Below are 14,308 nucleotides of genomic sequence, written 5' to 3'. Positions count from 1 at the left end.
GCTGCCTTACATGCAGCCCACGCACTGTGAAGACAACGGGGACTCTGATCAGGGAAGAGCCTGCCACTCGTCCTCAGGATGGCATCCAAGGCTGTGCGGCACAGGAGCCTGGACAGTCCAAGACACCGAACCTGGCTGAGGTCAAGTGTGCCTAAGTGTTTTCAGATGACAGATGGCACATAGTGATGCAAAACACAGAGGCGTTGTATTGCCCCAGAGGTCCAGGAGTGGTTTCTGGAGTTTAAGCCCAGTTCACGATCATACAAAATAGGTAGTTTCCCTAGGAGATGAAACAATGGTGCGGAGAGTTTTTGTTGTTACTGTGCTTTTCCCCACAAGAAGTTTACAGAAAGGTGTAGCGTACAAGGTGAAGTGAAAATAAAAATTATTCGTTTGAAGACCAGGAAACACTTCCTCTCTCTGAAGACTCCAGTTCTCTCCCCACCCCCCACTCCAGGACCAATATAGCTTCTGCGAATTTTTACGGTTAGGGCTTCTCTTTAAGATTTTATTTTGATATAGAAACGCTGTGTACCACATGTGACCCTCCGTGCCACTGTGCACCTGGACGGGCTACGACTTGGGAGAAGGGTCGAGGCCAAGGCCGGGTTGGAAAGTGGGGAAATTACTGGCCTAGGTATCAGGGGACTTGGTCTGACATGTATTCTGTCTCTGACTCCCCAGTGAGTCTGGGTAAGTCCCAACCTCAGTTTCCTTCTCTGTGACAAAGGCACGGAAAGGCCTCTCGGCCCTTCTGAAGATCTACCGAGATGCTGCCTCGGGAACACACTTTAAGATATAAAAGGTACCTATAAATATAAGTAAGGCAGGGTAGGAGCACATTTATCTAAACATCAAAGAGGAATGAATGAGGCTTTACATAGAAACCTATTATCTAGATAACACAAACCTTCCTTCTTGAGAGCAAAATTATATTTGATTCAAACTTTGGGAATAGAACTTGTGTTTCTAAACTAGATTGCTCCCATTTTTAAGCGAAAAACCCTGGCCCAGGGTTATTAATGACTGTCCTCCGGGGACGTGGAGGCTGTGAACCCGTGTTACCCGGGTTTCTGCAGTACTGACCCGCCTCTCTTACAATTCTGGTGTCTTGTGTTCTGAGAGAGGGTTTCTCTCTTGTTCTCTCTGCTAGGCAGTTGTTTCTCCCTGCTGTCAAGGCTGCTGCTTTTTAAATTTCCTGATTCCGGCTTCTAAACCACGTTAGGTGAGAAAACCTAAACCTTGGCTTTGTTAATACTGCTTGCAGCGCTAAGAGCCTCTTCGGCTCTTCTACGAGCAAACCCAAGGAGTTTTCTACATCTTCGTGTTAATCCTCCCAAGGGCATGTGCCTCTTCCTCAAAGCTGTTTAGTGTTCCTCCTTCCCTCTCAAACAAGCCCGACACCCCGGCTGGCATGGTTTCCAGGGCTTCAACCACCTGTCCTCAAACTACACGTGCGGTACCTCTTCTCAGCACACTCGGGCGCTTCCCCATCGTCAGCGGCCTGCTGTCCCTGCCTCCTCTTGTGCCTGGAGACACCCCCACCCTTCAAGGCCTGCCTCAAGGGCCACCTCCTTCCCGAAGTCTCCCTCAGTTACCAACAACCCCTCCAACTTCTAAACTATCATTTTCTGCAACCGCCCATGGCATTTATTGCTTTCTGACCTAAGGCAATACACCTTTTAGGACCATGTCTAGTTCTCTTCGTGTTCCTGGAACCACCATGGAGAGGTTTCCTGCAGCCCCCAGTATTGCCTGTTGCTGAATGGATGCCTAAAGGAATGACGGCCCAGGTTCTCTGCACCACACCTGTCAAGGTGGCCCACTGAGTGCGAGGGGGCTGAGGCCGCTGCACTCAGAGGCTCCTGCACACTCACTGTGGGAGGGGAGTGGCTCTACCTCGGGGCGATGCTGGGCCAAGCCTCTGCCTTGCCCTAGCTTCGGGGGCACGTGGCCTGTGTCCCCACCCTGTGCATGCCCGCACCTCCTGGCAGAGGAGCCACACGAAGCCCCCCACCCCCTGCGTGGAGCGGTAGGCAGCCTGCTGGGGCACTCACCACTGCCAAGCCTCAGGAGCAGCACGTCCTGGAGCCTCCGGTTGAGGTCACGGAGCTCCTTCATTTCAGACACGAGTGCCCCGTACTCCTTGAGCTTCTTGGCCTGCTGGACCAGCTGCCTCCGAGTCCGCTCCAGCTCCTGCTGGAGGTGGCGCATCTCCTCCTGCTGCTGCTGGTAGTTGCGCAGCAGCTCCTCGTACAGAGCCCGGGGCACGACGGCATCCTCCAGACTGTCCATGTCCTCCGTGCCCGGTGAGGCCTCCACGAAGACCTCCTCTGGACACGTGCCGTGGCCCAGGCTCAGGCCGTTCTGCTTCTCCAGCCGGGCCACCACGGCCTCAATGCTCTTATGCGCCACTTCGCTCGGCTTCCGCCCCTCGGGTCTCTGTGTAGGACAACGAGAGTCAGTTCAGGCAAGGGCAGCTGGGACTTTCTTGGACTGCGGCTCAATATTTCCCCAGACAATCCTAGAATCACAGAACCACAGAACATCAGTACTTGGAGAAACCTGTGCAAACACTCAGTCAAAGCCTTTCATTTTACAAATGAGGAAATGGAGATTCAGGGTGGGGAAGAGTCCTGCCTAAGGTCACACAGTCAGTTGGTGGTGGAGTTGGGCAGGTGGTGGTTTCCCAGGCCAGTGCTTTTTCCGTTCCATCACTCTGCCTCCTTGGTGCACATTATACCATGTCCACCATGCCCACCCTGCCCATAGGGCCTAGGCAGGAACTTGCACATGGGGGTGTTTAATGTATATTGGGGGAGAATCTGTGAGAAACCAGGCCAGGCCAAACCATCCCAGGGGAGTCACCACTCAAATCTCTTCAACCACAAAAACATAAAAGGCAAAAAACCCCAAGACAAAACAAAACACTCCCACCCCTAACACACAAAAACCAAAGGGCATTCCAGCAGTAACCTTTTCCTCAAGAATGCTTTCATTGGGAAGGACGCTAAGAACTCTAATCTGTTCTAATCTAGGGCAGGAGCCACGTCTTATTTTCTCTGTTCCTCCACTGCCTACTCAAAACTGGCACTTGGCAGGGGCTTGATAAATGTTTACTTAACTGAAAAGTTCAAAGAATGCTGGCACTGGAAGTTCCTTCAGTTTAACTCCCTCCCTTTCCAGGTGAGGACACTGAGGCTCAGAGAGGGGAAGGACTACGCTTGGGGTCACATGGTGAGCTTGCAGACACAGCAGGCCGGGAACCTAGAGCCCCGTTTCCAACACCAGGCCCCTTCCCCCACATCTGCCAGCCAATCCTCGGACTCTCGCCAAGTGCAAGCTCAGGAAGACAGTGGACATATAGAGCATAGTTCATTGAGAAGAAAATTATCCAGGACTATCTAGGGGCTGGGGTTTCAGCTGCCTGAGGAAATTGCAGCTCAAGTAGACAAGGCTTCCATTGAGGGGGAGTGGGAGTTACAGGACCAAACGAATTCCTCACTCAAGTCAGGAGGGCCAGGAGCTCTCCTGACTGGCGGACACTTGTGAGAGGTGTGGACAACCAAGGACAGTGGGTTCCAGACAAATTAACTACATCAGGTCAAGCCCACCTTAACCTCTTGGTAAGTTTCTGGGTGCTTAACAGAAACAACAAAAACAACATGCTTCTGAGATTGAGTTAGATGACAAAAATCCTATCTCATCGTTTTATCCATTGGGAGAAGGGGCTGCTAGTTTAGATGAATTTATCTGCTGAAATCGTACTGATCATGTAGGTAACTGTCTGCATCACTGCACTGTGAGACCCCAAGGGCAGTGACCACATCCGCCTGGTCTCCGTGACCCCGGGGACCAGCACAGGGCCAGGCCCGTAGCATGGGTGCAGTGAATGCGTCATCTGGACTCAGCCGCATCTCTGGGACTATGCCTTGGGAACATCCTTGACCTTGTGTCCAAAATCAGACCATGGTCAATGATCAAGGCAGGCTTCTTTCTCCTTCCCTTCCTCTGGGGCACCCATTTTACAGAAAAAAAAAAAAAATCTGGCTTATTGCACAAGATATTCAGTGAGTTTACAAGTGAAGGCTGGAGACCAACTGGGAGGCACATCAAAGGAGATGCAACTTCAGGTAAAAGTTTTCTTCCAACCTGGGGTCCCACAAACTCTTTTGTGTAAACCCGGCACATTCTGTTTCCTCTGGAGCCTACCCCCCTAGCTGTTAGGGGCCATCTGATAGTGATGGGCTCTGAACTGCTGCCTGAGGATGGCTGTTTAATATTCCTGGAGCTCAGAGCTATAGGCCAGAGAGGAAAGCACCATTCCAGGCCCTCGGCAGTGATGACGCTGCCTAGATGGGCCAATCAGCCAGTGTGTGGTGGCACAGCATGAGTCAGGGTCCCTGGAAAGCTGGCCAGCAAGGCAAACGCACACTAGCTGTCCTAAGACTCTCCCAACCTGAAAAAACTCCCAGAGGACGTTTATATGGGGAGAAGAGGCCAGACTAGAATTCTAGCCATCAAGATTCTGACAATGCCCCCATGAACTTCCAAAAAAAGGGAAAGATTTTGTTACCTTGAGGTGTCTAAGCTGTAAATCTTCTTCCCCATAATCTTTAACCTCCCCATCTTCTTCTATGTGATTGAGAGAAAGTTTGGGGATTTTTATTTTCTTCTGCATCACACTGTTTTCAAGGTCAGATTTGTCTTCTAAAATGCATATCAAGAGAACAAGGTTCATTATGAGTCAAAATGCTCAAAATACCCACAACCTCAAATGCTAGAGAATGATGGAGGCCAGACCAGTTAAAAAGGAAAAGTAAACAAACCCGAGACCTGTCCCTCCTGCTCCTAAAAGCAGCAGTGCAGGTCAAACTCTAGGGTCAGAGGAATATGCTACAAGCACCGCCATACAGTGTTGAAATAATATCCAATGATTTTGCTTCAGGGTTTCTCCAAGTATACCTTCAAGGGTGGCCTTTTATGGAATCTTGGAGCTGGAATGGCCCTTAGATTGCTTAACTAGCCCATGGACCCCTCAACAATCAAGATCTTTCTAAGCCAAGTGAATTCCCAGGAAAACATGGTGTTTTTCTGCCAGTGCAGGTGCTAATAAGCATGAAAGGGACAATGGTTCTTATGGAGGTGGAGCCTCCCCACAGTCCCGACGCAGGACAGGCTGAGGTAAGACAGATGTAAGAAGAGTAACAGGTAACATTTACTGCCTTTCTACTGCCTTCAGATCACAGGATGACAGAGCTTGAGGGGCCCTGTGGGCCAACTGGTCCAAGTCTCTCATTCGACAGGACTCAAACTCAGAGGACAGAGGGGCTTGCCCAAGGTGTGAGTCTGAGGCAGAGCCAGGAGGGAGAAACAGGCCTCTGGCATCTCACCCAGAGCTTACGTGTGATAAGGGTACAGCCAGAAGGAACTACGAACTGGAAGGTGCTACACAAATACAAGCGGATGTTACTTCCCCTCACTTCCTCACTCTGAGCTCAACTGCAGACAATCTAAAAGAGATTTTTTTTTCTCCTGCACAGATGTCGGACTTTATTCCCCAGATCCGTCTTTCACTGCAGATGTCAAAAGTAAAAATTCAAAGAGGAGAGTTGTAAAGGTAGAAACTTGAACCTGGAACTGGCCCCTTGTGGTAAATATTTTGGGGTCTTGTGTTCTGGGCTTGAACTGAGACTCTGGCAGCTATGGTTTCTTTAACTCCTAAAAGGTTCCCACTGCTATATCCCCAATGCACTTTCTAGCATGTTGCCCAACGCTGGATGTGGCACATGGCCAGGTAGCTGGTTAAACAGTCTCTGAGGGTCTTTATGTGTGAGTGTGTGTGTGTGCATGCATATGTGTGTGTGTTAAACATGTTCTTACACTTCCCCCAAGCCAGGCTTCTCTCTTCACAACTTGTTAGTAAAGCTGAGAAGGAAACTTATAAGCATACAACTATTCTAGAATGTAGTCAAATGCCACATCTTCCCAAACAGTCTTAGGAAGGGAGCCCCTGCTGGAGAGGAGTGGGCCTCTGGAGCCAGAGAGACCTCAGTGGGAACCTCAGTTTTTGCATAGCAAGGCAAGGAGGGAGGCTCGAGGCCTTAGTCTCCCAGAGGTCTGGGGTCTGCTCCATAATGGAGTTGGGGGGACGGAAGCAAAAATTCGCATACCTCACTGCACAGTGCCTGGTACACATTAGGCTCTCAATGAACAGAACATTAAAACTGACACTATCAACGTGCTCAATCATTTTTATTTCCTTAAACATAAGGTGAATAAAGATACAATTAAAAAAAAAATAAAGGAATGACCTAAGAAGAGTGCAGAGCATAAGAGAACTGCCCAGGAAAAACGACTAGTCTTTAACAACTTTCTCCTGATCAGAGGTGGAAACGGCCTTTCCCACTAACTGGAGGGGCAATCCCCAGGGTCCATTTTCACAAGAAAGGCTTGTTTTTGTTCTCTTTGTGCCTATAAAATACATCCAATGAGTTAGGCATGAACAACAGCAAGGACTGTGGTCTTTCTAAAAGAGCAACAGCTTGGGGATCCCTGGGTGGCGCAGTGGTTTGGCGCCTGCCTTTGGCCCAGGGTGCGATCCTGGAGACCGGGATCGAATCCCACGTCGGGCTCCCTGCATGGAGCCTGCTTCTCCCTCTGCCTATGTCTCTGCCTCTCTCTCTCTCTCTCTCTGTGACTATCATGAATAAATAAATAAAATCTTAAAAAAAAAAAAGAGCAACAGCTTCCTCTCCTATAAATCATTGGAGACTCTAAGTCAAAAAGCTGCTAAAATATAAAAGCTAGAGAAAGTATTTCAAATGAAGTTATCCCAAAATGGGGTAGATGGGCATTTTCACATGTGAAAAAATAGATACAGAGGATGAGAAGCTGGGTGTTTAGGACTTCTGAATGTGTTGGGGCAAAGCTCCTGAGTTAGTTGTCAGTTTGACAAATTCAAGGGCAAGGGTTTGAGATGTAGACAACAAACTAGAAATGACAAGCTATGCTCTGTGCCTCCCTGAGCTGAAACTTGGTAGCTCAGGATCATGTTGGTTGGAGAGAGGCAATCGTTCAGATGCACAAAACTAGGCAGTATTTGCACTAAGAACAATCCTCAGATCATCACTTTCAACCTTTTCATAATGCAGATGAGGAGACTGAGGCTCCAGATGGTGACGTTCACAGAGCCATCACTCAACAATCAGGACGGGGGATACAGGAAGAGCAGCACAGGCAGGGTGCTCGTTCTGGACAGCTCCTTAACTGTGCAAGGTCAGAGAAGTCAGGGTCAAAACGTGAACAGAACTCAGTTCCTGTAACCAGCGTCCAGAGGATTTCCCCCTATGCCTCAGCATAGTATTTACTGAGAATTTACACTTACAAGTTCTAGCCTGGGCCCCAGAACATGGAGAGTGAGCACCCAGTTGTGGGGGCACAAGATAAAAATCAATGAAAAAGATAATCCAAGATCTCAAATATTGAGTCTGAATAAAGGGGAAGTAACTGCTATAGGATCTCAAGGGCAAAGGAGATCACGTTGGTCAGGGCAACCATGGCAGGCTTTTGAGAGGAGATGGCATTTGAGCTAGACTCTTTACTTACTGAATGATCTTGGGTAAGTTACTTTACTTCTCCGATCCTGCTTCCTCATCTGTGACTCGATCAATGTGCCCGGATACTGTGAAGATGATCAATTCTGTATCAAGTTCTATTAAGAACTTGAAGAGAGTGGATAGTACTTGGGCAGTCAGTGCTCATAAAAGGATAGCCATTTAAGGATGGTAAGAATCTGGACCACACAAAAGGGAAACAGACTAGAAACTAAAAAGGAAGGTTGGGAAACTATTTAGACTGGAATGGTTACAAAACAGGGTTCAGTTATAGGCAGGAAAAAGAGGCAAGGAAGGAAGTTAAGGCGACTGGGGCTCAGAGACTAAATGGCCTCGAATGTCAAGGTAAGAGGAACTGAGGTCTGGCCAATAGGTGTGGAAAAAACTAGAAATCAGACAACCTGGATTCCAAGTCCAGTCTTGCCACTCGGTGGGGTAAGAAGTCAGGCAAGCTTGCTATGTCAGTGAACGTCATTTTTCCTTTTTTGGTAGAAATGGAGATATAACATGTACCTCAAGTGGGGATCAAATCAACTGAGTATGTGTCTTGAAAGCAACAGAGCCCTGTGTATATGGTGGATGGCAAAGCTCAGTAGAGCCTGCTGCTGGCTCAGAGCCTGCTGTCTGGCTTGCTTTTTGGGGAGGAGACCTGCCCAGTGCCTGCCTGGAGTGCTCCTCTCCCTACCTGATACCAGGAAGCCACACTTCCACCAGCTATACCCAAGATTCCACGCTCTTCTGTATAACTGGAATGTCCCCCTCCCCCTCTGGTCTGTTTGACAAACTACACTCAGCCTCCACTCAGCAACTCCTTCTTCTTCCTCAAAGGCCCCAATACACATCGTACACAACTCTCTGTAGCCTCTTTTCTTACTATGTTGTAATCATCTACTATGAGGTCTACCTTCCCCACTGGAGTGTGAGTAACCTCAGGGCAGGGCCCATATCCTAGGCCTGGCCATACAATAAGGACTCATCAAACACAAATATTTACTGGAAGAATAATAAAAAAAAAGAGGCTGAGTCAATAAGCATATGAAAAGATGCTCACAACCATCAGTCATTAGGGAAATGCAAATCAAAAACATAATGATACACCACACTTCACACAAAGATGGTTATAATCAAAAAAAGAAAGGAATAGGGAAGAAATGCAGCAAAGCGTTGGGAGGATATAGAGAAACTGGAACCCTCATTCACTCCTGGTGGGAATGTAAAATGGGGCAGCCACTGTGGAAAACAGGTTAACAGAATGTGAAATATAAAATCTCCCTGTGATCCAACACCCCACTTCCAGGTGTACACCCAAGAGAAGTGAAAACATATCTACCAAAAGCTTGTGCATGAATGTTCTTAGCAACACTCCTCCTAATAGTTAAAAGGTGGAAACAACTTAATTGTTTGTCAATTGTTCAATAGATTAAAAAAAAGTGGTATATCCACACGATGGACTATTATGCAGCCATAAAAAGTAATTAAATATCAGAGATGCTAGAACATGATGAATCTTGAAAACATTATGCTAAGTGAAAAAAGCCAGACACAAAGTCCATGTGTTGTCTGATTCCATGGGTGCGAAATGCCAGAATAGGCAAATCCACAGAGACAGGAAGTAGATTAATGTTGGCCAGGGGCATCAGGGGGGGAAGAGGCAATGAGAAGTGACCACCTAGTGGCTCACAGGCATTTTGTGTGTTTGATGAAAATGGTCTGGGATTGGATAGTGAAGAGGGCTGCAGGATACTGTGAACACACTAAGAACCACTGTTCTGGACGTACTTTAAAATGGTCAAAATAGTGAATTTTATGTTGTTATACTTCAACTAAAAAATAGGCTACCACTTGTAGAATGTCGGCTACCTATCAGGTACCACGGTAAGGCTCTTCACTTCTATTACTACATTTCACAATAACCCTGCAATTAAGTATCATTAGCCACATTTTTTCCCCTCTAAAAAAAGAAATGAGACCCAAAGAAGGCCCCAGACCACCCGGATGGGAAGGTGCAGAGCCAGAATTTGATCTAGGTCTCTCCACCTCCTAAGGCCATGTTCTAGCCTCTCTAGACAGAGGCCTGTAATGAGGTAGAACCAGAATAAACGCAGAATGAATGAATGGTGGCTATAGATGAAAACATCCAATTTCCCCAGCCTGAAGATCAAAGCAGAAGACCACTTTACTCCCGCTCTCCTACCCGATGACTTTGTCATCGGGAAGTCCCCAGGGAGCAGTAACCATCGCCAGGAATCACAGAAACAGGTTGTAGCCGGGCCTGAGGGCTTGGACGAATTCTTTGAAAAGGTAGGCTCGGGTATATAGGGGTATATAGGAAGGTGTGAAATGACAAGAGCAAGTTCCAGAAAGGAGCAGAAGCAGATAGTCCCTCCAGTCCCATGCCTCTTGATCTAGACACTTGGCCAGGGGGATCCAGAGGCTCCTCTGAAAGCTAACTACTTGCTGGTTCCATCGTAATGCTCATCAGTCTCCATCTTGACTGGTGCTCCAGGAATCAGGGCTCAGGGAGACCCGGGGCCTCCATTCATCCTCTTTTGCAGTCAGGGCACATTTACTGTTCTGGTTTGGAACACAATGTTAAGTGTTCCTTGTCCTTTGGACCCTTATAGCCCACTACATAGCAAGAACCCCAACCAGAAGGCAAGATTTGACGTCCTGAGAGATGCTGGCTCATGTGGGGCAAACCTCCAATCTCCAGGCCTTTTCGACCCTAATCCTGCCTGAAGGGGACACCTTACATCTAATACATGGAAGATTAATGAATAATCTGTGTCATCACAAAGAGTGGAAGAAATAGTTGGGAGAGGGGCCCAGGATCTAATTAATACAAGCAGCGCAGTCCTTTGAACAAGGCAGTCCTAGTTTGGAATTCTGGTTCTCCCACATACTAACTTTGGGAACTCAGGCAAGCTACTTAACCTGTCTGAGCCTCAGCTTCCATAACATGGAAATGCTGAACTGCTTTCCAAAAGATGGTGCATATAAAACACCAAGCACAGTGCCTTTCTTGTCATAGGTATTCAATGAATGGCTGCTCTGGAGCCATCCCTGCAGTTCCTGTGCTTGGCTTTTACCCCACAGCAAAGGGGACCACTGCAGGTATCTGACACAGATTGAGATGTGATGAAAGAGATGTTTCAGGAAGATTTATGTGGCACTGGCAAGCAAGATGGATGAGGTGTGAGAAGGAGACCGAACACAGGGTGACAAGAAGCTGTAACTCTTGACTGGTCACATTAACGAAGGTGAATGAACAGTGGTGTGGATCATCTAAGACAGCAAATAACGTCATATAGCATTCTAATGTAGCTTCAGAGTGCACTTCTGGCTTAGAATTCCAGGACGCCACGTAAGAGACTAGTCGTGAACTCAGATGGATGAGGAAAACTCTCTAGCCAACTTGCCTTTGCAATTGCTCCAAGCTTAAGACTAAACAATCAGTTCTCATGTAAACAAATATGTAGCCTCTGAAGAGACCACCTTTACTGATTCTGACTTCCTAATTCTCGCTTCTAGGGCAAAGAAAACCACCAAGGGCTTGCACATCAACTATTACCTCCTCCTCTCCAGCTGCTGTGTATCAGCTAAGTGCATCCATCCATTCAACAAACAGTGAGTAAGCACCTACTATGTGCCAGGGCCCATGCCAAATTCTTTACTAATGTCAATATATTTAATCCCCACAATAATTCCATTGAAGCAGAAACTGATGCTCAAAGAAGGGAGATGGCTTGCCTAAGACATAAAGCCATTATAGAGCAGAGACAGCATTTCAAATCAGGTCTGCATGACACCCAGGCCCTGTTCCTATCAAACAATCATCCTGTAGGAACAAGAGAAAAATGACCAGGTTGCTAAAACTTCCTCAACTGAACTAAAAGGCACATATAAAATGATGAGTGTATCAATATAACTTCCAAAGGGCCTGCCTTCCTCCTAAGACCTTGTCTATACCCAGAAGAATGTTATGATGGATTCCCAAATTGAGCTGAGCACTAGTACAACTTGATGGCAGATTCCTGAACTACAAGCATATCAAGGCTACCAAGCTCCAAATAATCCCTTATTCAAATCCAAATAGTCCTTATTCAAAGTCATAAAATATGGTGGAAGCTACTCTTCAGAAATTCAGAAGAACCTGGTATCTGTTATTAACCTGAGAGAGAGAAAGAGAGAGAGAGAGAGAGAGAAACATTCCATTAATGGAGGCACAGTAACAAGCAAATAGCATTTTAGAAAACAGGCAGGTGGACAGGAAATGCAACACAAGTCTGTCTTCACACGTGAAGACAGCCCTGAAGAATTTGTACTGCACAGCAAAACCAGGAGAGGGATGACCCTGACTCCCATTTTATACAATATCATGCTGGATCATTAAAAGGATCCAACAGCAGAAAGTCTAACGTGATGTAGTTTGTTAGGTAGGATGCAATTCTGAAAAACCAGACATAAAACGTGAACAAAGGTTTGTCTTGTTTTAAACATATCTCCATGCAAGTTTATAGAGTTCTTCACATGTACAAAAATCCTATAAAGTCTTATGATGTTTGCATTAAGAGCCGACATGCCACAGAGAAGACACGTACATTGTGTTCTTGAGCCTATGGTGCTGGTCTTCATAGAATCTAAGGCAGACAAGATTCTCAGGTTTCCAGGATTATATGCAGTCAAGACAACAAGAAGAGCGCCTGCCGTGGCGGAGACTGGAGTCAGGAGACATTGGTATGAGGCCTGGCTCTGTGACTGACTCGCGGCTGTCAGTCCCTCCTCCTCCTGGTCTTGGTCTCTGCGAAGCGGGGGGGACGAGACTAGAACCTCACCAGGTCTGTCCAGCTCTGGGACCGCGGGCCAGTCACAGGGAACTCCAGATTTCTTCCTCTGCCGTTCAGCGCAGGGTGAGAGTAGACGGCCTGGTCCCTCCCAGTGGGCACGGGGGAGGAGATGTCCTACTGCCATTCAAAGAGGAGGAGGAGGAAGCGCTAACCAGGTTTCAAAAGGTCTCCTGGCTCCCACTCCCGCTGCCTCGCTGGCCTAGGCATAAGGCTGGGGCACGAACAAACCTGGGAACTTCATCCTGCTGGTTCATCTGTTGGGGCCATAAGTGGCCCCAGCACAGGGCCACTGAGGGGTCAAACACACTGGGGGAATCGCTGGCCTTTCCTGCCAACGCCAAGCCCCAGGAGGACTTAAAACACACACTCCTTTCCACGAACGGTGGTATGCACAACTAAGCACACTGTGCTTGTCCCAGCTCTAGCCACCAGAGTCCTTAACAGCTGCCTTTATTTAGTGAAGACCTACTACGCGTCAGATGCTTTTCCGTATTCCCTTGCCAAGTTACACAGCGGGCAAGTAGCCCATTACTATCCCTCTGCTGCATATGAGCACCTGAGACTCAGAGAGGTGAATTAATCTGCCCAAGGTCACATTGCTTCTAAGTAGCAAAGCTACCACTGGAACCCACTGTCCGACTTCAAAGTCCATCTTCTTTCAGTTCTCTAACACTTCCTAATATTTAAGGAAGTGACCTACAGGTCACCGAACCAAATTCCCCCAGAGGGCAGGATTCCGTTCTAGAATATCCTTGACGTGCCTGCCACCTCCGGCGGTCAGGAGGGCATCACCATGCTGGAAGCCTGGGCGCTGGCTCATTTGCTCTCTCTGCTGTTACTGCGTTGCTCCCACCAGCCCCTACGAATCCCACTCTTTGTATCCAACTCTGCTTTCTGGACCCCAAAAAACAGCCTGATCCTTCCTCCACTGGTGGCAAAACTCAGAAACTGAAAACTACCAAAATATCACCCCATGCAAATCTTTTCTTCACTTGCTTATATATTTAGCCGCCCTACTGTATGTCTAACCAATAGCTTAGAGGAAAAAGTAGTTGTATGTAGCTAAGGGAAACAAAAACACGCCTCGATCTAAGATCCAAAGGCCTCTCTCTTAGCTTGATTTTCAGGACACCCATCTGTCCTGGTTATTACTATTTCTCTGTCTATCTCTGGCTGTTTCTTCCCAGTCATCTTTTTTGGGCTCTTCTTCTTTAGCTGTGCCTTTAAAACCTGATGTTTTGAACAGTTCTGCTTTGCATGATTCTTTACTCTGCACCCTCTCCCGCTGTGACCTCACCAGTCCTGTGGCTAATGACTTCCACATTGGGATTCTCAGCCCGATTTCAGAGTGCTGTCCTGAACCTTGACCATGTGCCTCTTGCTCTCCCGGAGCATACACCCAGATGTCTCATGGGCCCCTAAGATTCAACTTGCCTCAAACTCAACTCATCATCTGCTCTTCCCACCAACTCCTCTTCTGGCACTCCACACGGAAGGAGGAGAGGCCAGATCACCACATCATTATCATCACAACCAGAAAGTTCCCAAGTTTCATGGATTCTCCTTTCCCAATCCATCTCAGACCCATCACGGCCGTGCCACCTTACTTTAGGTGTCACACTTTCTGAATGAATTGACTCACACCTCTCCACAAGCCCTGGGAAGACTTAGCCCATTGCCTGGCACTTACAGTTCCTACTAGACAATTGTTTAAATAGCTCGCTTCTCCTAGGTAAAACAACTAGCCCTATCTCATGAGGATGTAGACAGAACATTCTGAAAAATTCCTAGCACTGAGCCTGGAACCTGGTGAGTGCTTCATAAATGTTTAGTAAAATAGTGCTG

The 14,308-nt window shown here is 47.5% G+C and overlaps 1 protein-coding gene across 17 annotated transcripts in view; it reads right to left on the bottom strand.

Moving 5' to 3' along the window:
• LOC144281984 (BEN domain-containing protein 5) overlaps nt 1-14,308 on the bottom strand; it is a 1,369,676-nt gene that overhangs the window by 216,521 nt on the left and 1,138,847 nt on the right. For 12 of the 17 annotated variants that reach the window (XM_077845003.1, XM_077845002.1, XM_077845006.1 and 9 more), the window contains 2 exons: nt 4,577-4,710; nt 2,058-2,442 (listed from right to left, as the gene is read on the bottom strand). The exons of 2 other annotated variants lie outside the window; for them this stretch is intronic. In XM_077845003.1, coding sequence (XP_077701129.1) covers nt 2,058-2,442; nt 4,577-4,710 — 519 coding nt within the window. Of the gene's footprint in view, nt 1-2,057; nt 2,525-4,576; nt 4,711-7,608; nt 8,523-14,308 lie in introns of those variants that run through there. 3 more of the 17 variants (XM_077845012.1, XM_077845019.1, XM_077845020.1) reach the window with 3 other exon arrangements.

The sequence above is a fragment of the Canis aureus genome, chromosome 13 (assembly GCF_053574225.1).
Source record: "Canis aureus isolate CA01 chromosome 13, VMU_Caureus_v.1.0, whole genome shotgun sequence".
Lineage (NCBI taxonomy): Eukaryota > Metazoa > Chordata > Mammalia > Carnivora > Canidae > Canis > Canis aureus.
This window is presented reverse-complemented; position numbering and strand designations above follow the sequence as displayed.